Source organism: Aspergillus ibericus (genome assembly GCF_003184845.1).
Source record: "Aspergillus ibericus CBS 121593 unplaced genomic scaffold BO80scaffold_43, whole genome shotgun sequence".
Taxonomy (NCBI): Eukaryota; Fungi; Ascomycota; class Eurotiomycetes; order Eurotiales; family Aspergillaceae; genus Aspergillus; species Aspergillus ibericus.
This window is the reverse complement of record NW_020292141.1, coordinates 1-15,810: the sequence shown is the minus strand read 5'-3', so window position 1 is coordinate 15,810 and position 15,810 is coordinate 1. Positions and strand designations below refer to the sequence as shown.

At 49.0% G+C, this 15,810-nt stretch overlaps 3 protein-coding genes across 3 annotated transcripts; 1 reads left to right on the top strand and 2 right to left on the bottom strand.

Annotated features, from left to right (window-relative positions):
- Positions 1-482: 482 nt before the first annotated feature.
- BO80DRAFT_481871 (uncharacterized protein) lies at positions 483-1,187 on the bottom strand (the record flags this gene model as incomplete). Its single annotated transcript, XM_025723388.1, has 1 exon — positions 483-1,187. One exon carries the CDS (start codon positions 1,185-1,187, stop codon positions 483-485), a length of 705 nt encoding a protein of 234 aa, XP_025571884.1.
- Positions 1,188-11,310: 10,123 nt separating this feature from the next.
- BO80DRAFT_363669 (glycoside hydrolase family 75 protein) lies at positions 11,311-12,132 on the bottom strand (the record flags this gene model as incomplete). The annotated part of the gene is made up of 3 exons (XM_025716114.1): positions 11,311-11,565; positions 11,621-11,980; positions 12,028-12,132. 3 exons carry the CDS (start codon positions 12,130-12,132, stop codon positions 11,311-11,313), a joined length of 720 nt encoding a protein of 239 aa, XP_025571883.1.
- A 1,639-nt stretch (positions 12,133-13,771) lies between these two features.
- BO80DRAFT_504595 (bZIP transcription factor JlbA/IDI-4) lies at positions 13,772-15,218 on the top strand (the record flags this gene model as incomplete). Its single annotated transcript, XM_025724432.1, has 4 exons — positions 13,772-13,795; positions 14,126-14,801; positions 14,857-15,114; positions 15,178-15,218. The coding sequence occupies 4 exons, from the start codon at positions 13,772-13,774 to the stop codon at positions 15,216-15,218; spliced, it is 999 nt and encodes a 332-aa protein (XP_025571882.1).
- Between the last annotated feature and the right edge of the window lie 592 nt (positions 15,219-15,810).

The window sequence follows — 15,810 nt, the reverse complement described above, 5'->3', positions numbered from 1 at the left end:
AGAAGAAACAGAAGAAACAGAAGAAACAGAAGAAACAGAAGAAACAGAAGAAACAGAGAAAGAAGGAAATAAACATATATAGGTGAACATTGATCCAACCGACCATCCACAATATTCAGTAAAAGAGAACAAAAACAGGAATGGGGAGGGTAGCCATCCAACCGACCGACCTTGGCTATAGACATTGTAAAAGAAAGACATAGGAAAGACATAGGAAAACATAGGAAAGACAGAGTACATAAGAAAATAAAAGATAGACAAGGTATAAAGATAAGATGAACAAGAGAAGACATAGGAAAGCAGTCAGAGAAAGAAGCAATATAACAAATGAAAAATGAAAGCAGCAACATGCTGAACGATCACAAGGTAAAGGACAGTAGAGTCAGACACAATCACACTCGCATGCTCAACGCAGACATCAAAGAAAACAATCAACAAAAGTAAAAACAAACACGAACAAGTAACAAGAAGTAAAAACAGAATCAATCCCACACGATCTCAAGATCCCACAACGTCTCCTTCACCCTTCTCACCCCCGTCCAAATCCCTACCCACGATTCCTCCCCAGAAAACTCCCACCCAGGTCGCCGCAAATCCTCATCCACTAACTCCCCAAACTCCCGCACCAGAGTGCAACACATCCCATAGTGCCACTGATACTCCCTCTTCAAGTGGCCAAGATCCATCCGATAGTCGGGCGTATGTCTCGACACCAGGATGGTACCCTCGGAGAGAAGGATCTGATGATCCCAGACGAGAAGCGTAGCGTAGGTGTCGACGAGCCGGAAGATTTCGGCGTAGATGTGAAGCAGGAGGGGGTTTGAACTGATGCTGCTTGGCGGGGTGTCTTGAAGGTGGTTGATGGTGGTGAGAAGGGAGAGGACTGCTGTTGTGGTTTCGAAATCGGTGGTGTTGGTTAGGGTGGTTTGTTGGAGGGTGGTGAGGAGGGAGGAGAGGGGGTTGTATTCTTGGTGTATGGTGGTGGTCAGCCCAGGTTGGTCGATGAACTCGATGGGCGGGTTTGGTGCTTCGTCTTCGATGGGGTCTCCATGGACCATGCATAGAAAATTGTATATGTGTGTCAGTGCTGGGTGGTTAGCCTGGTGATCGGGGTGTCTGTCCGGATGGACGTGATTGAGCAAGAACCGGAGCGGTGTCCGGAGCGGTTCACGGAGAAGAGGAGCCATTATGTAAATGGCAATATATGACAGGAAGAGAAGTAAATGGCAGATATGATAGGAGAGAAGTAGATGGTAGATGCGGCAGGAAGAAAAGTAAACGGTAAATAAGGCAAAAAGTGAGATGTAAGTGGCAGGTATAAGAAGAGGATGAGAGGTATGTGGAGATAGATGGTCGATATGGTCAAGGTGGTCAAGATGGTTGTAGTGCCGATGGCTATGTATGAGATGGTCGGAATGGATGAAAGGGGTGAGAGAGATGAAAGAGAGAGATGAGATGGGAGATGGGAGATGGGAGATGAGATGGTAAAGATGGCTGAATAGGTGAGATGATCGATATGTTGATATGTCGAGAGGATTAGGGCAGTTGAGATGGCTATAGTAAATATGACAATTGGTCAAGATGTAGTCAAATTGTTGAGATGGTGAAGATAATAAAGATAATGAGATGGTCGAAATAGTGAAGATGTCTGATATGGTCCAAATGTCTGAAATGTTGAGATGATGAGATGTCAACTGAATAGATAGTAGTGAGTCGACAGAAGATAATAGAGAAAAAGATAGCAACAGATGGTAGAGATGGTAGAGATGGCAGAGCTGGCAGAGATGGCAGAGATGGCAGAGATGGCAGAGATGGCAGAGATGGCAGAGATGGCAGAGATGGCAGAGATGGGAGAAATGAGAACGATGAGAAAGAAAGGAATCCAACTTCGCCCTGGGGCAAATGCAAGATGCTATATACTCACCCTGATGACTCAAATCTCGCAGAACCACTGGTAGAGATGATTCACAAAGCAAAATAGACAGAATTGACGCCATAATGTCTATACATAGGGCCGCGGATATCGTCACATCCAGTGACGTCGGGCTCGATATCGTCAGTATGTACACTCCGAAAGAGTCATACTCATCTTATTCATTCTGTCGTAATGCCACGGATACCTCAAGCGAGCGGCTGTCTGTGTGGACGAATTTGAGACGCTCTGTATAGATGTCGTGATGCAGCTTCGGAGTGGTATACTGCGGCTATACTTCGGGAATCTTGTCGGATAAGATAACCCTGCATGCAGCTCCGCGATTAGAACGCATGACCCACATAGTTTGGGCCAAATGTTTTCTATTTGATCCCAGTAAGAGCAATACTGGTAGGTGGTAAGTATAGACCGTGGCTGACCGTCTGCAGATTGGCGGGAAAGACATGCTATGCAATTGGTTGGATCATACCTTTCTATAAATACATGGGACTGATTCAGACAGCTGACCAGGATGCTTCCTTTAGTGATAATCCGAAGTATGCGACGCATCTCGTGGGTCTCTCCTTCTCCGTCCTGTCGATCTCAACATCTTCGTACTTGAGTTTAGAGTCGCTAAGCGCCACAGCCTCCGAGTCCCTTGGAATAGATACGACGAACGAGAATCTCCGGCTCGGATAATGCAGCTACCGATCAACGTTGGTCGCGATCAATGCTTGATAGTGGGATTAAGACCAGCAACTTATGTTGTAGCGGAGCACAAGATGGGAAAGGAGACAATTTGAAGAGATACATGGGATGAACAACTGGAGTAAACATACTGATTGGGTCTGGTAAGATTACTCCACCACTAAGTCTTGTTACCGGGGTGGCAGTTACGACGGTAAGCAAGGGTTCTGATGAGGTTTATTGTTCCTAATACTATCGAAGCGAGCTACCATCTGCTAAGTAGAGACTACTACAGAGAACCGCGTAGCCAATAATACATGAAGAGTCCAAGCACATAAAGATACGACTGAGGTTGCTATATGACTGCTTAGTTGTGGAGAAGAAAACCCCCAGAAATCGCAGATGCCCAGCCTTGCAGTTGCCATCAAGTTCCAGAGGAAGAAGCAAAGCAACACGAGGAAGATAGAGGTCACCGATGCCTTGTGAATATGTTGCAGAGAGAACATCTCCAATGCACATGTTTCTTGAGCAAATTGGCAACCCGGACTGAGGTTGACGCATGAAACAAGCCAAGTGGGAGAGATCAGGGAAGATAGATTTGCTGGCGTAGATAAAAGAGTCCGTGACTCCTTTTCCATCAAGCAAGACCCAAACCCAGTCAGCGGGTCATTCAATTGTGGATTGAACAAGCTCCCACACCTTAAGACAGCTTTCTCATAGCATGCAATGACTGGAGAATATCCACTAACCTGCTGCTGTGGCTTGATGGTGATAAATGATCTCCGTGTCAAATAGTTGATATCATGATACAGCGAGACAAAGGGCTGTGATCAGCCGTTCAATCTTGCGGTAACGTATCCCGAATAGATCCGATATTAGACACCTGCTCAGTCCGTTTGCAAGAATCTTGATCATTTGGGGGGTTTGTGTCATGATAGGGTCATGTCTGTCTTTGCCATAGAATAGATTAAATGACACATACTCAGGCCAGACACCACCTGGCAAAGAAAGGGTTCGGCTCTGAGACTCCGTAAGTGCCATTAAGTCCTCTGCAGTAAGAACTCTGTTCCTTTGTATCCACCAATCATATCACTAACAACAATCCTCAGGAGGGAATATATGTGCGGACTCTGGCGAGTGAACCGTCTTAGGGCTATCTTCCATTCCAGGAATATAAAGGATGAAGTAAACCATTCGAATCCAGATAGATGCCCAGTTAAGAATCTCACTGTGTATCCTCTTGAGCATGTACATAGCCTGCCATCTACCAGGTTCAGTAGGAGATATCCATCCTCTTAGGAAATCTGCGCAAATACTTCCTGCATTCCGTGATAAGATCAGGTATAATATCTTGGCGAACAGGGCTCAGGCGACAAAGAAAAGATAAAATTGAGTACATCAGATGTTAATCGATATCAAGGGAGGTCAATGTTCGATGCGAAACTCCACCTGCAGCTCTCTCATCCAGTCGCGAGAGCCCGACGGCCATGTCCCAGAGCTAGCCTGGTGTGGTGGTCATGGGTCATGCCCTATCTTGTAACATGGTGGTGATTCTTAATTGAGCAGATAGTTCCATCGGTGGAACTTGACCACTATACCTCAACGTGACGGTCGTATACACAGAGGAATGCTCGCGATTTGCAATGGAATGGACTAGCCGGTTATTCTTAAATCATCCGAAATGTAGCAACGGATCATATGCTAGGGTTAGGAGAACGATCTTTCCGCCTGGTGGCTGTTCCCTTCTTGTTCGGAGAGCTCATCTAGCTATGAGAGGATAATAAAGGCCAGTTGTTAAGGTGGACCTTGGAAGGTGGCATAAAGAACTGGCTCTGATGATAAGGTCATGTTCGTGTTATTTCCCTGGGTTATCAATACCCAACCCTTGATTCAAGTTCTTATTCTTCTCACTCATGAGTCAGGGGCCATATCATGACTAAAAGGAGTAAGGAGATATCGAAGCAATGAGGCAGATTTCATTATCTCTTTCGATTTAGATACACGCAACCAATGAACAGGAACAGTGTCATGTCCCATCTTAACCTTCCGTTTCTCCTCGATCCAACGGACTATCACCCGAGTGAGACGAATCGCGATGCGAGCTGCCACGATCAATGCATTGATCTTCGGTCCGCTGTCCAGAACAGTTTTCTGCGGAAGAGAACCACTGAGAACACCAACTCGCTCAATGGTGCAATGAGGGAGTTCGTGTATTTGACTGAGCGAGGTGGATTTAAGGTGTATGTGAGGTTGATTGACGTCGTGATTGCTAAGGCAAATGATAGTGATCCTGAGCATGTATCGGCTTTTCCAGCCAGACGGCGGTGACTGTTAGAACAGTGATGTCGGCTTTCGAGGAATACTCCGCTCTGATATGAGGATCTCGACGATGAATAGAGGGGTGTGTTTTCGTTGGAAATATAGTATGTGTGACACATGCGTGAACAAGGAATTAGTTGGTTTCATTGGGCCTTCGGCGCCGTTAAGGCAATGGATACCCATCGAACAAGCAATCGCCTGATGAGGCGATGGTCTCATCCCGAACTTGCGAGGCGCCATTTAGGGCCCCTCATAGCACCATTCTGTACAATGGTTGAGTACGGGCGGATATCCCTGCTATCTAAGCCGGTGGCGCCTTTCCAGATTCATAGGACGGGATAGGACACATTCGGCTCACTTGATCATCGCGACCGATGTAGGTCGATTGCTACCTCAGAATGGGAATTGGTGGCCCGGCTGCTTGACCGTACCATAACCTGAGAAGACTGTGTATGAAGTGGATGTTGACTGAGATGTATCGCGCACTACCGCAGCATCAACACCCTATGCCATTGAAAGGTCGCAGGCAAAGAGGCGAGTGTTCAGAGTGTCCCGTGTATTTGCAGCTCGTTGTCCTCGCTTGAGGAATCCAGACGAAGCAGCTGCACCTCCTAAGACATCTGGGTTATTCTGCATATGCATGTGCTAGCACAGCCCCGTAGTCATTCAACACCAGCAGCCATGCCACGAACATCTCGCAACGCGCAATAGGCCGTGTTGGAGGAGAAGCCTTGAAGCTTGTTGATTCAGATGGCTACGGATCCTAGCTAAGAGGGCCGAGGGTCAGATGACTGATTAGTCATCCAACACCCCCCGGGCCCGAGGATCCGTAGGAGGGCCAACATGAGGCTATTCGTAAGAACGTGTATAGGGCATACACGGCGAAACTAGTTACACGTGGTCCTTCATCCCGATAAGCTTCTTGAAACGTGAAAACGCCGTCCTTTCCAATGGCTTAGTGAAGCCGTCAGCCGCCTGATTAGTGGTGTCCACGTAGACAAGATCAACGTTGCCAGACGCTAGAGGCCGATTATATCTTATCGACTGGTATCATCGACACCGTTCTTACGGGTTCGAGGTCCGACATCGCTCCTTCTTGATGGTGGCGTCGGCACACATTGGTGCTGAAAGAGTCCTCGATATACCATGGGACCTTTTCCAGATGTAACTATCCCTGCTGTGAGGAGATCATGGTGTTCACACCAGTACGTATATCTCAAGTCCAGTTATACCCATCTCCAGCGACGTTACACGGCGGAATGTATCCGCCTCCACCGACGGTTAAGCCGAAGCTTTGTCCCGCCTCATGGCCAACATTGATATATGAGGCTTTTTGGAACGTGGTAAGTTCTGTAGACTGCTTTTGATACCGCTGTTTGAGGGATGGACCCTTTGTGGTGTTCATCGGCTTGAGCAGACCGTGCTGCACCATCGATATTCAGAGGATATATATCATCCTCCATAAGGGAACGCTCCTGTCTGTCAGGCACCATACAATTGAATGAGCCAGGAAAGAGCATCTTCAACGGGCAAATATCTTTGCGCGTCCTGCATTGCTGGGAATTGGATGGCCCGTCGCGAATCTTGTGCTGTCGAAAGAACCGAGCAATGAATATGCCAGGATGAGTCCCAATATCGTTATCCCGTCGGCTCGAAAACCAAACCAAGCCCAGCTACCGCGTGCGAAGCTGCAGGAACAAAAGACAGACTTCTCAGCAACACACCGCTTCATGTTCCACTGTACAGCGCTCGCGCTGTCCAAGACACCACAAACCAAGGCCCTGTTTTCGGGGATTAGCCGCTCGGGAATTTCCCTCATTGTGGTGTCCATTTCGCACAATCTAGGTACAAATCTGAAGTAGACCATGAAACCCATGGAGATGACAACATGTCGTTGGTGTTTGACATGGGTTCTAGCCATCGCTGAGGACCTCTGGGTTGGTAGATGAATCGTCGCGGATGAAGACAGCCGCAACGCCAATCCCGATGCATAGACTTTGACCAAGCCCCATTGTCGCTGAGATGTTCTGGGATAAGACCACAGGTCGCTTCTGAGCGAGCAACACCACTTGTGACGGATACAGATGTACAGATTCGGCGCCATAGGCAAACTGTCAAGCATCTGAGAACACCACACCATGTATGTGTCTGTCCTCTGGACAACCCTCATAGTTGCTAGATTGTTCATCGACGGTGAGTCGGACTTGAGATGGACGTGTCACAGGGACGGCTGCACCGCCGTTGAGCTTGACGGCGGTTCCATCGACTTGTAACGGTGAAGGTCATATTTGCCATCTCATTAGGATGCGTAGGTATGATACAAGGCCCGACACCGTAAGCAGAGATCACAAACACTAAGCGGGGGACCAGTTTGCCAACATCATTGTCAAGATACACCCCCTTGTTGTTTAGTATCTAAGCAGCCAAATCAGCTGCATTTCCATTTCCTTGGTGCCAGCACGCCAGTGGGCAGAGAACATGGATTGATGCAGTCGGGTGGTTTGACTTGGCAGACGAGATGGAGATCAGCATGGCATCTTGACTACCAGCCGGTCACGCCCCGCTTGATCCTGTTAATAACAGTATAAGAAGCTGAAGAGCGAGTCGAGAGTAGACCATGTCGAATATCCGGCCCCATTATGAAGCGAAATTTGGAACTTCGCTTCCCACAACGACCAGGGGCCATCGCCAGTTCGAAGTTAGGGCTGTCTTTGATATCTGTAGCGAGGAGGAACATTCATGACAGGTTGGAACATTCCACCTACATCTTCCAGGAGATTCAACCAGGATGGGCATCCCACGCCATCCGACAAGATGAAAAGGTACAACCTATCATTCCAATTCTTGGGCCCGCGGGATACCCTTCTAGGGCTCTTGTTGCGATGTGTCTCGCACGGGTAAATTGCAGCCACCTTCTTTGGCACATACTTCCAGCCGAGCCAGCCTTCAGGGTGTCCATCCCAGCGCAGGGTCTGTCTTTTGTAAGGGTCCCGGAATCTTGACCAGTGGTGATCCGTCAAGAGCGGGTCATCTGGGCCCCAAAGCAATCATTTGCAGGGCAAAGAAGGAATGAGAAACCCCGCTATTGTACAGTCTCCCTTCGACACGGGAATTCCTCGACATCATGGTCCCTAACCATGTACTGGACGGTCCGTCTAGGTAGGTATGATGATCCATTGCAGCACTTCGAACACCGCGATGCTGCTCAGATGTTCCACATCAACAAGCATGCAATGTAGCAAAAACTATCATGGTTGAACAGTTGACACCTGGATAGTTTAGGCAGTAGGAGCGATGTGCTGGAATCTGGAACGGCGGGAACTCAAGCCCAAAAGGAAACTAAAGGTGGCCATACTTCCATACCTTGCTGTCGTGAGCTAGAGAGTTGGACTTGGGCGGAGAATGAATTGCGCGGAAGGGGTATATAGATGGGGGAGGTGAGTAAATGCAAAGGGCGGCTTGTCATCGTGCAACCCTGATAAGGGCATGGTAAAATGGATATGAGCATCACCCAGCCCATAACATCAGGCAAGACGTCCTATATCCCGTCTATGGCTGGCTTTGTATCCCAGACATTTGACCGAACTGAACAACGGGGTAGACCCCAGGTCTGACCTGTTAATCCAGGTACACCCGTAGGTTTGCCCTTAATCATCGAGATAATCGTCTGATGGATCCACTCCCATCGGAGTCCGTACCCATACGGACAATCAAAGGACCAAGTTTCTCGCAACCTGCAGCCTTTGCTATCTGATGAAGAGTACACCTGTACTCTAAGCGTGGATATAGTCCACGAATTCTCCGGGTGATCTACCATCACCGCAACGATATGCTGCTTCGAAGCCGTCAAACACTTCCTTCATCTTCTGTGTTGTATCCTGTGGGGTATGTGGCAAACCACCAGACAGCTTCACTAATGCCCTGCTTCAAAGAAGCAGCCCTGAAGTTCTTGCTCCTTCTTGCAATACGCCGTGGGGTATTTGGCCACACCGAGCATCCTCCCTATACAACATCTGTTAGTTTACTTCAAATCAGCCTAGATCAACATACCTCCTAGATGTCGAACCCCTCGCGAGGCACCCGTCCGTTCAGCACTCGAGTGGTCTTCATATCCTTCCCAGCCACGAAACAGACCCTCATCATCCTCACCGTGAAGTTCCGCACCCTAATTCTGACCCCCTGCGCGATGCACAGACCTTCCTAATAACCCATATACCAATTCCAACATAAGATAAACCCCTAACCGCACTACATACCCTCCAAAACACAGCAGACCCCATAGACCATGCCCTCCGGACGAAAAGCAGCCGACATATATCCCTCAATAAGTCCGTGGGTCATGGCCCAGAAATGTGCCGTAGGGACGATAACCCCCAACCCCCCCCCAATATATATATCTCACATATAAAGGAACCCGTAGATCGCAGTCCGATTAGAATGGTCGTTCCCATGGGTAGCAGATCCAATATTAGCCTAGGCTTAGGCTTAGGCTGGATGTCTGGGGTGTTGATGGGCGTGAGACGGTAAGAGTGTGGTCATGATTTATTTCATGAGAGGAATTAGGGTTAGACGGACCAGTGTAGGTAGTGCACGGGGCTTATTGTTTCCAAGGGAGGACGTGTTGGTATAGTGCTGCTCGCTGACGGTCTCAGAACTGGAGTCTGGCTCACTTCAGGCAAAAATGGTGAAGAGCATCGTGTCGAGTAGGTTCGATGAAGCCGTGAAAAGTCGGGACAATCGGAGAGTACATTGCTGTGTGGGCTGGCGAGTAAATCCAGCTGATGAATATATAAAATGAAATGAACCATTCTTTGCCTGTGGCAAGACAGCCCATCAGTTCCATAACCGACCCGGACACGGTAGGTGTCGAGGAATTTCAGCATTCCGTCCGCGGTAATGATCGATAGCGTTAAGATACCCTTTCCTCTCCGTATCGTCGTGATACACTATTCATCTCCAGTAGAAACCACCACCACTGTAGGCACACTCGTGGACTGTCTGAGATATATCCACAATGTAGGCGTGATGATCTTGTCGACTATAAGCAGCTGCACCCTGAGTGCTTGTATGGCTGGTATGTGATTTGGAGAGAGTATTGGTCTTGAAAGACCAGCGTATAACGAGCTTGGTAGATGAATGAGTGATGTCTAATGATTGCAGCTGGGTGAAGGCTAGGGACGCATTCAGATAGAATGCAAGTGGCGGCTGCTGAAGGACTCGCGTCTGACTTTGCAATGTACCAGAAGCTTTGAAGATATCCAGGGCAGCATCTTAAGGCCATTGGAGGCTCGTGGCGGCAGAACGGCTACGGCGTAGGATCGAGGGTACATGCTGAGATATGCGTTTATGAATTGATGCCATTGGAGATATGTGCATGCTGAGATGCCCATAGCATGCTCGGGGACAGTCTCCCGGCTCTGCAAGAATCTCGTGGGCTGTATTTGGGATTTGCAAAACCCGTGAGAAGGATCTGGAGATCTCAGAGGTCATGAGCCTGTCAGTCAGGACCATAGCCTGCCGGATTGCACGGTTCACGTTGGTTCGACGGTCTCAGATGCCAGCTATGTCTGGCAGGCCATTTTTGATAGAATATCGAGGCCGAAATGTGCCAGGAGACGAGAGATCTAGATCTCCTCCGCGCGGGATGTGCCGGCGGCTCTAAATGTTTGTTAATGCGCTGGATCTTGCTATAAGCGATCAGAGAGTATCATTGGAGCTTCAGCCCCAACGCAGAACAATGATGTTCTTTAGTGATAATCCTGGCGCTGATGACTTGCTCACAGCGATCGGAATAGATCCAGCCTGTCTGGCTCATACAGAGACGGTCTATCGTCTGTATTCAAGATAGGCTCATGTTAGGGCCGCAAGGCAGGTCATAAGGTATGACATGTTGCTAGGAATTGTTAGCATCTGCATTTAGCCCGTTGATTACACTCACCGGAGATGTAAAATTCTCATCATTGAGAGCATGAGCCAGGCCAAGGGTAGCCTGAACGGTCTTGCGCTGCTCGTCGCGAGCAGAGCGATATCATAAAGGTGGGACTTGGTATACAGTATATTGGAGCAGGGAATATGGCCGTGAGGATCCTCAGAGACCTTGCGGCCTGGCTTCTTGAGATAGATATAATACTTGGATTGAGAATGAATCATGATAGATTGATTGTAGAAGGTATATATACTGAGGAATCCGGAATACCCAGAATCTACATATGAGAGAGGAAGATGAAGAGGAAGATCGAGAAGAATTCTGAACGAGAGGAAGAAGCCTGATATGGCCCATGAAAATGCGTGAAGTTCCAAACAGCGAATACCGAAATTATCTTCACGATGGCATCTTCACGACGACATCGTCACTACAATCCCTCTGTGAAGCATCGATCATCAACCCGTCACTAAGCCAGTCCACTAACCAACCGATCCCCCAAACTCTTAATACTCTCCTCAAATTCCTGCGTATTCCCCGCCGTCCACTTGGCACTACCTCCCGGCACCGCATCCTGCCCCGTGAATCCAATATACATCACATCATCCGGCGAATGGCCATTATTCCCACTGATCCCGGCATCCGGGAAACACAGTCCGGCGAGAGCAATTGACGCCTCGCCCGTCACGCTCCCGCCATTCGTATCTCCCCAAATTCCATACACCTATCGTCACTCATCAATCCGATCCCGTGAATTCCCCCCAGGAATAATAACTCACCACCTGCCCATTACAAACCACGGCCATCACACCCAACGGCACCATCCCACTCCGTTGCGGATCATAATCCGTATTCCCAAACACGACATACGGATGAACATTCGCATCGAGATCACTAATCCCATACTGCCCCAGCTGATCCTTAAAAGTCGTTTGATCCTGAATGGACGGATCATTCCCGCAATTCCCCCCGTGCGCGTGCGCCCCATCACAGTCAATATCCATGTTATCGTATTCGCCGCCCATGGAATCGCTGTGCAGGAAGACGGCGTTGGGGATATCGCCGCAGTAAGTGAAGGTGGTGTCGCTGGTTTGGCCGTCACTGAAGTTGCTGGCGAGGATGGTGGTGCAGGGTTTGGACTGGACGGTTAATGAGGTGGAGGAGGGGTTATGGAATGAGGACAGACCTTGTGAGTGTTGTAGAGTTGGGCTAGATTGGCGGGAATACTGTAGGCGAATGTCAGGCTGGCGAATGCGGTCCAGAGGGCGGTCGTGAAATGGAGGGACGGCATCGTGAATGTTGACAGTGACGGCGACGGCGAGCGGTGGTGGAGCGCGGTGTAGTGGGCGTGAATGGATATGACTAGAATTGACGCGAATGTCTGGATTTATACGGTTTGATCAAAATGGCCGTCTCCATGCCGTCATGGTGAGTTTGGCACGGAGTCAGAGTTCTAATTGTGATGGAATTTCTACGTATACCCGTACCCATCAGGTTTCCACGTGTGTGAAAATAACTCGGCTCTTGTAATAAATCGCCCACCACCAGCACCATACTATTAGACTACAATGCTATCATTAAAGAGCATGCTTAAGAGAAATGCTTGAGCGACCATGCAAGTAAATCAAACGTGCTGAGTGCCCATGATGCACCAGAAAGCAGGTACAATGACTGCCCTTCCTAGGGCTGATGGCCGAATTGACCTTACACTGGCGTGGGTGGCGCTGAATGATATCAGTGGTTGTCTGAACCGTAATACTTAGCCGTCAAGCAGGAGGTCGGCAAGATCATGTTAAGAATTTGTTCTTATGTCTCGCTCTTAGCGGTATTCGATCAGCATTTGGGTATCACATGTTAATTGGTCCGGAATGATGCCCGCTACTTAAAATATGCCATCGGTAGTGGTCAAAGCGATAATACATAATGGTAGTTGTGGCCTAAAGCTTGAGTTCGCGCCCGGAGTACACTATAATACCGATATAGATTTAATCCCAAACCAAGTAGCAATGTTGCCTGGAACAGCCAGTTATTGGTCTTTTCAACGGCCTGTCTTACCATGTGACACTTCTAGGATAGACATAATCATTTAATAGACGATTTCATGCTGATAAGGACAACTAATGGTGTGGTATCCAACCATATCAATTGACGCATGCACGAAATATCTACCACCAGATGAGACCAGCAGAAAAGCACGTAAGGCCCACAATGGATGCGCATGGCCTCAAGTAGAGTCTCAAATATGCCCTCAAGATGAATAAGATGTAGGTTCTACTGAATGGTGCAACGAGGGTTGGTGTTGCTATTGGCAGATTGAGCATCTTCTAGACGCTAGGACGAATAATCGGGCTCGAATGGAGTATTCAACGACACTGGGTATAGAACAGGCAAATGTATGGATATAAACAGCGTCATTGTTAGGGCTAAAGGAGGCCTCATCAACACTGAACTGTAGCAGCACGGCCACCTCCGACGTCCTCAATCCATACCAGTTGACAACAAGTACAGCCGTCAGGGAATCATCAGAGACAGTCCAGAACCCGCCATGATCAACAAGTCGGGGTAACCGGGCGATGCTAATCGGATAACCTCCTAAAAGGTCTAATATAATTGGCCAGCTCGCGTTGAGGTGGACGGAGCGGGTCGGTCCAAGAGGGGCGAATTTGTGGGCCAGCCAGCATGAGTGAAAATGACTCATGCTGTCTGAGCCCCACCACCGGACCGGGCGAGGCCTTGGCGGGGGTGGTTTAGTTAACTGCCTGCTCGACAGAATAATCTATCATTCTGGGTCATGGGGATCATTTCGACTCATGAGTGATCATTATGGGGGATTGTGATGAACCTTGATGGGAGCATGAGTCGAGTGTAGGGAGATATGTATATAAGCAATTAAAAGCACAGAGTAAATAAGTATCGATTCTATCATCGACATGTCTATTAATGGCATTGGTATGGTGAGTAAGTCCCACCCTTAGCGTCCCACGGCCATGAAGACACTCCCTATCGCTGACATGCTCCGCATTGTGAGGCGCTTGGAAAGATGGAGAACTTTTCAAGGGTTCCGCCGACATCATCTGACTTGCTCGCTCGTGTTGAGGTGGTGACTTGATCTACGGTGGATACTGCTAACACCGATGCAACTAGGCAATCTGCTGTCAATAACGGAAGAGGAGGAGGAGGAGGAGGAGGAGGGAGAGGATGAGCCATAATGACGAGTACATAGAGGCCGGGTTCGCAAGAAATCAGATGTAGATTCTAAAATTCATCAATTGTCTTGTTCTAAGAATATGGCCAGCTCAATAAAACCCAGCAAACTAAAACTGCGTCGGAGTCCGCGCCACTCCACCCCCGCTAAACCCCAAGCAGCCAAGACCCCCTCGATCGGGGCCCTTATAAACCCCGTCTCGCCCCGACCAACCTTGCCCTCTCCTTCTTCTCATCCTCCATCGCCGCGGCGAAAGCGTCCCCTTCTCCCTTTTCATCGTTCCGGCTCTTCCGGGTCCAAGGACCCGGCCACAAGTATACAAGAATGGCTGTCGCTGCAATTACCGTCATGCACGCCGCCCGCCAGACCCCCACGTTCATCTTCCGTGAACGAGACGCAGCCGTCGGCGTTTGATTACCAGCAGCACCACCACCTCTCTTATTCCTCCGATCCATTCTATCTTCCTCCCGAATTACATCCCTCGCAACTTACATTCTCTGATTTCGACCTCGCCTCGTCCGCGGCCTTTCCTCCCGTTGACCCCTCGTTCTATGAATCCTCCGATCCCTCCTTCCCGGGGTCCGCCTTGTCCTGTCTGAGCGATAGCAGCTATCAAGATCAGATCCTCGGCTACCCCCTGCCCCCTCTCCTCCCCGTGCCTGCGGCGGATCCGGACCCGATTGACTCTCTGCTGAGTTCTCCCGAACTAAGCGAGTCGTTGAATCTGCTCGGATCGCCCAGTGTTCAATCCCAAGGTACATACCCCCCCATCAATGTAAATGAATGTAAAGAGGGAGACTGACGGTATAGAATCCTCCGAACCCTCCCCGCAAATGCCCGCCGTCAGCAACACTGCATCCCCCCTCAACCGGTCTCGAGACCCTCCGAAAGAACCTCCGAATCGTGTCAAGAAACGGGAACTGAATACCATGGCGGCGCGTCGATACCGCCAGCGTCGCGTGGATCGGATGAATCAGTTGGAGGAGGAACTCGAGGCGATTAAGCGGGAACGTGATGAGTTGAAGATGCGGGTGTCTAAGTTGGAGGGGGAGACGGAGGCTTTACGCAGTATGGTGAAGGGGCAGAAATGATACCTTAATACCTTACTTTGACTGTCTACTGTAAATGTAGATGTAGATGAGATGCCAGTCACTATTATGCCCGATTCGTAAAGCCCAATTATGTCGCGTTAGCTTATCAGCCATCCTTATCATATTCTGGTAATGAAATCCGCATGGTGAGTGGTGCCACGTCTGTTTTAGCCCGCATCTTACTCCGTACTTAGTTGGTATTCTATTTATGGAGTCCAACATGGATTCAACCCACCCTCGCCTCCTGGAGGTATCAATACGGCTCTAGGTTACCACCAAGGACAATCACTCATCAGCCCTAGTACTTCCCATCGAGACAAATAATTAGATCCTAGCCCTAGAAACACACCCACTCTATTTAGTCCCTAAATCTACAATTCATTCTGGTCTATCTTTACACCCATGTCTCAAGATAGATTCAAGTAAGGACGTGGGTATGAAGAGATAGTCCAGTTAGACAAGAGTCTATACTTTGAATCGACTTATACCAGCACCTCAACTACTACCTCAGCAGTACACCATACCACCCTACAGGACTAAATACTCCCAATCAACAATCAAACCCACCCCCCATCCACCAACGTCTCCTGCGATCCTCTCCTCCCCTCCCCTCCCTTCTTCATCCTAGTCCTCTGCACCCTCTTCTCCCCCCAAACCACCCCCCACCCCCCAC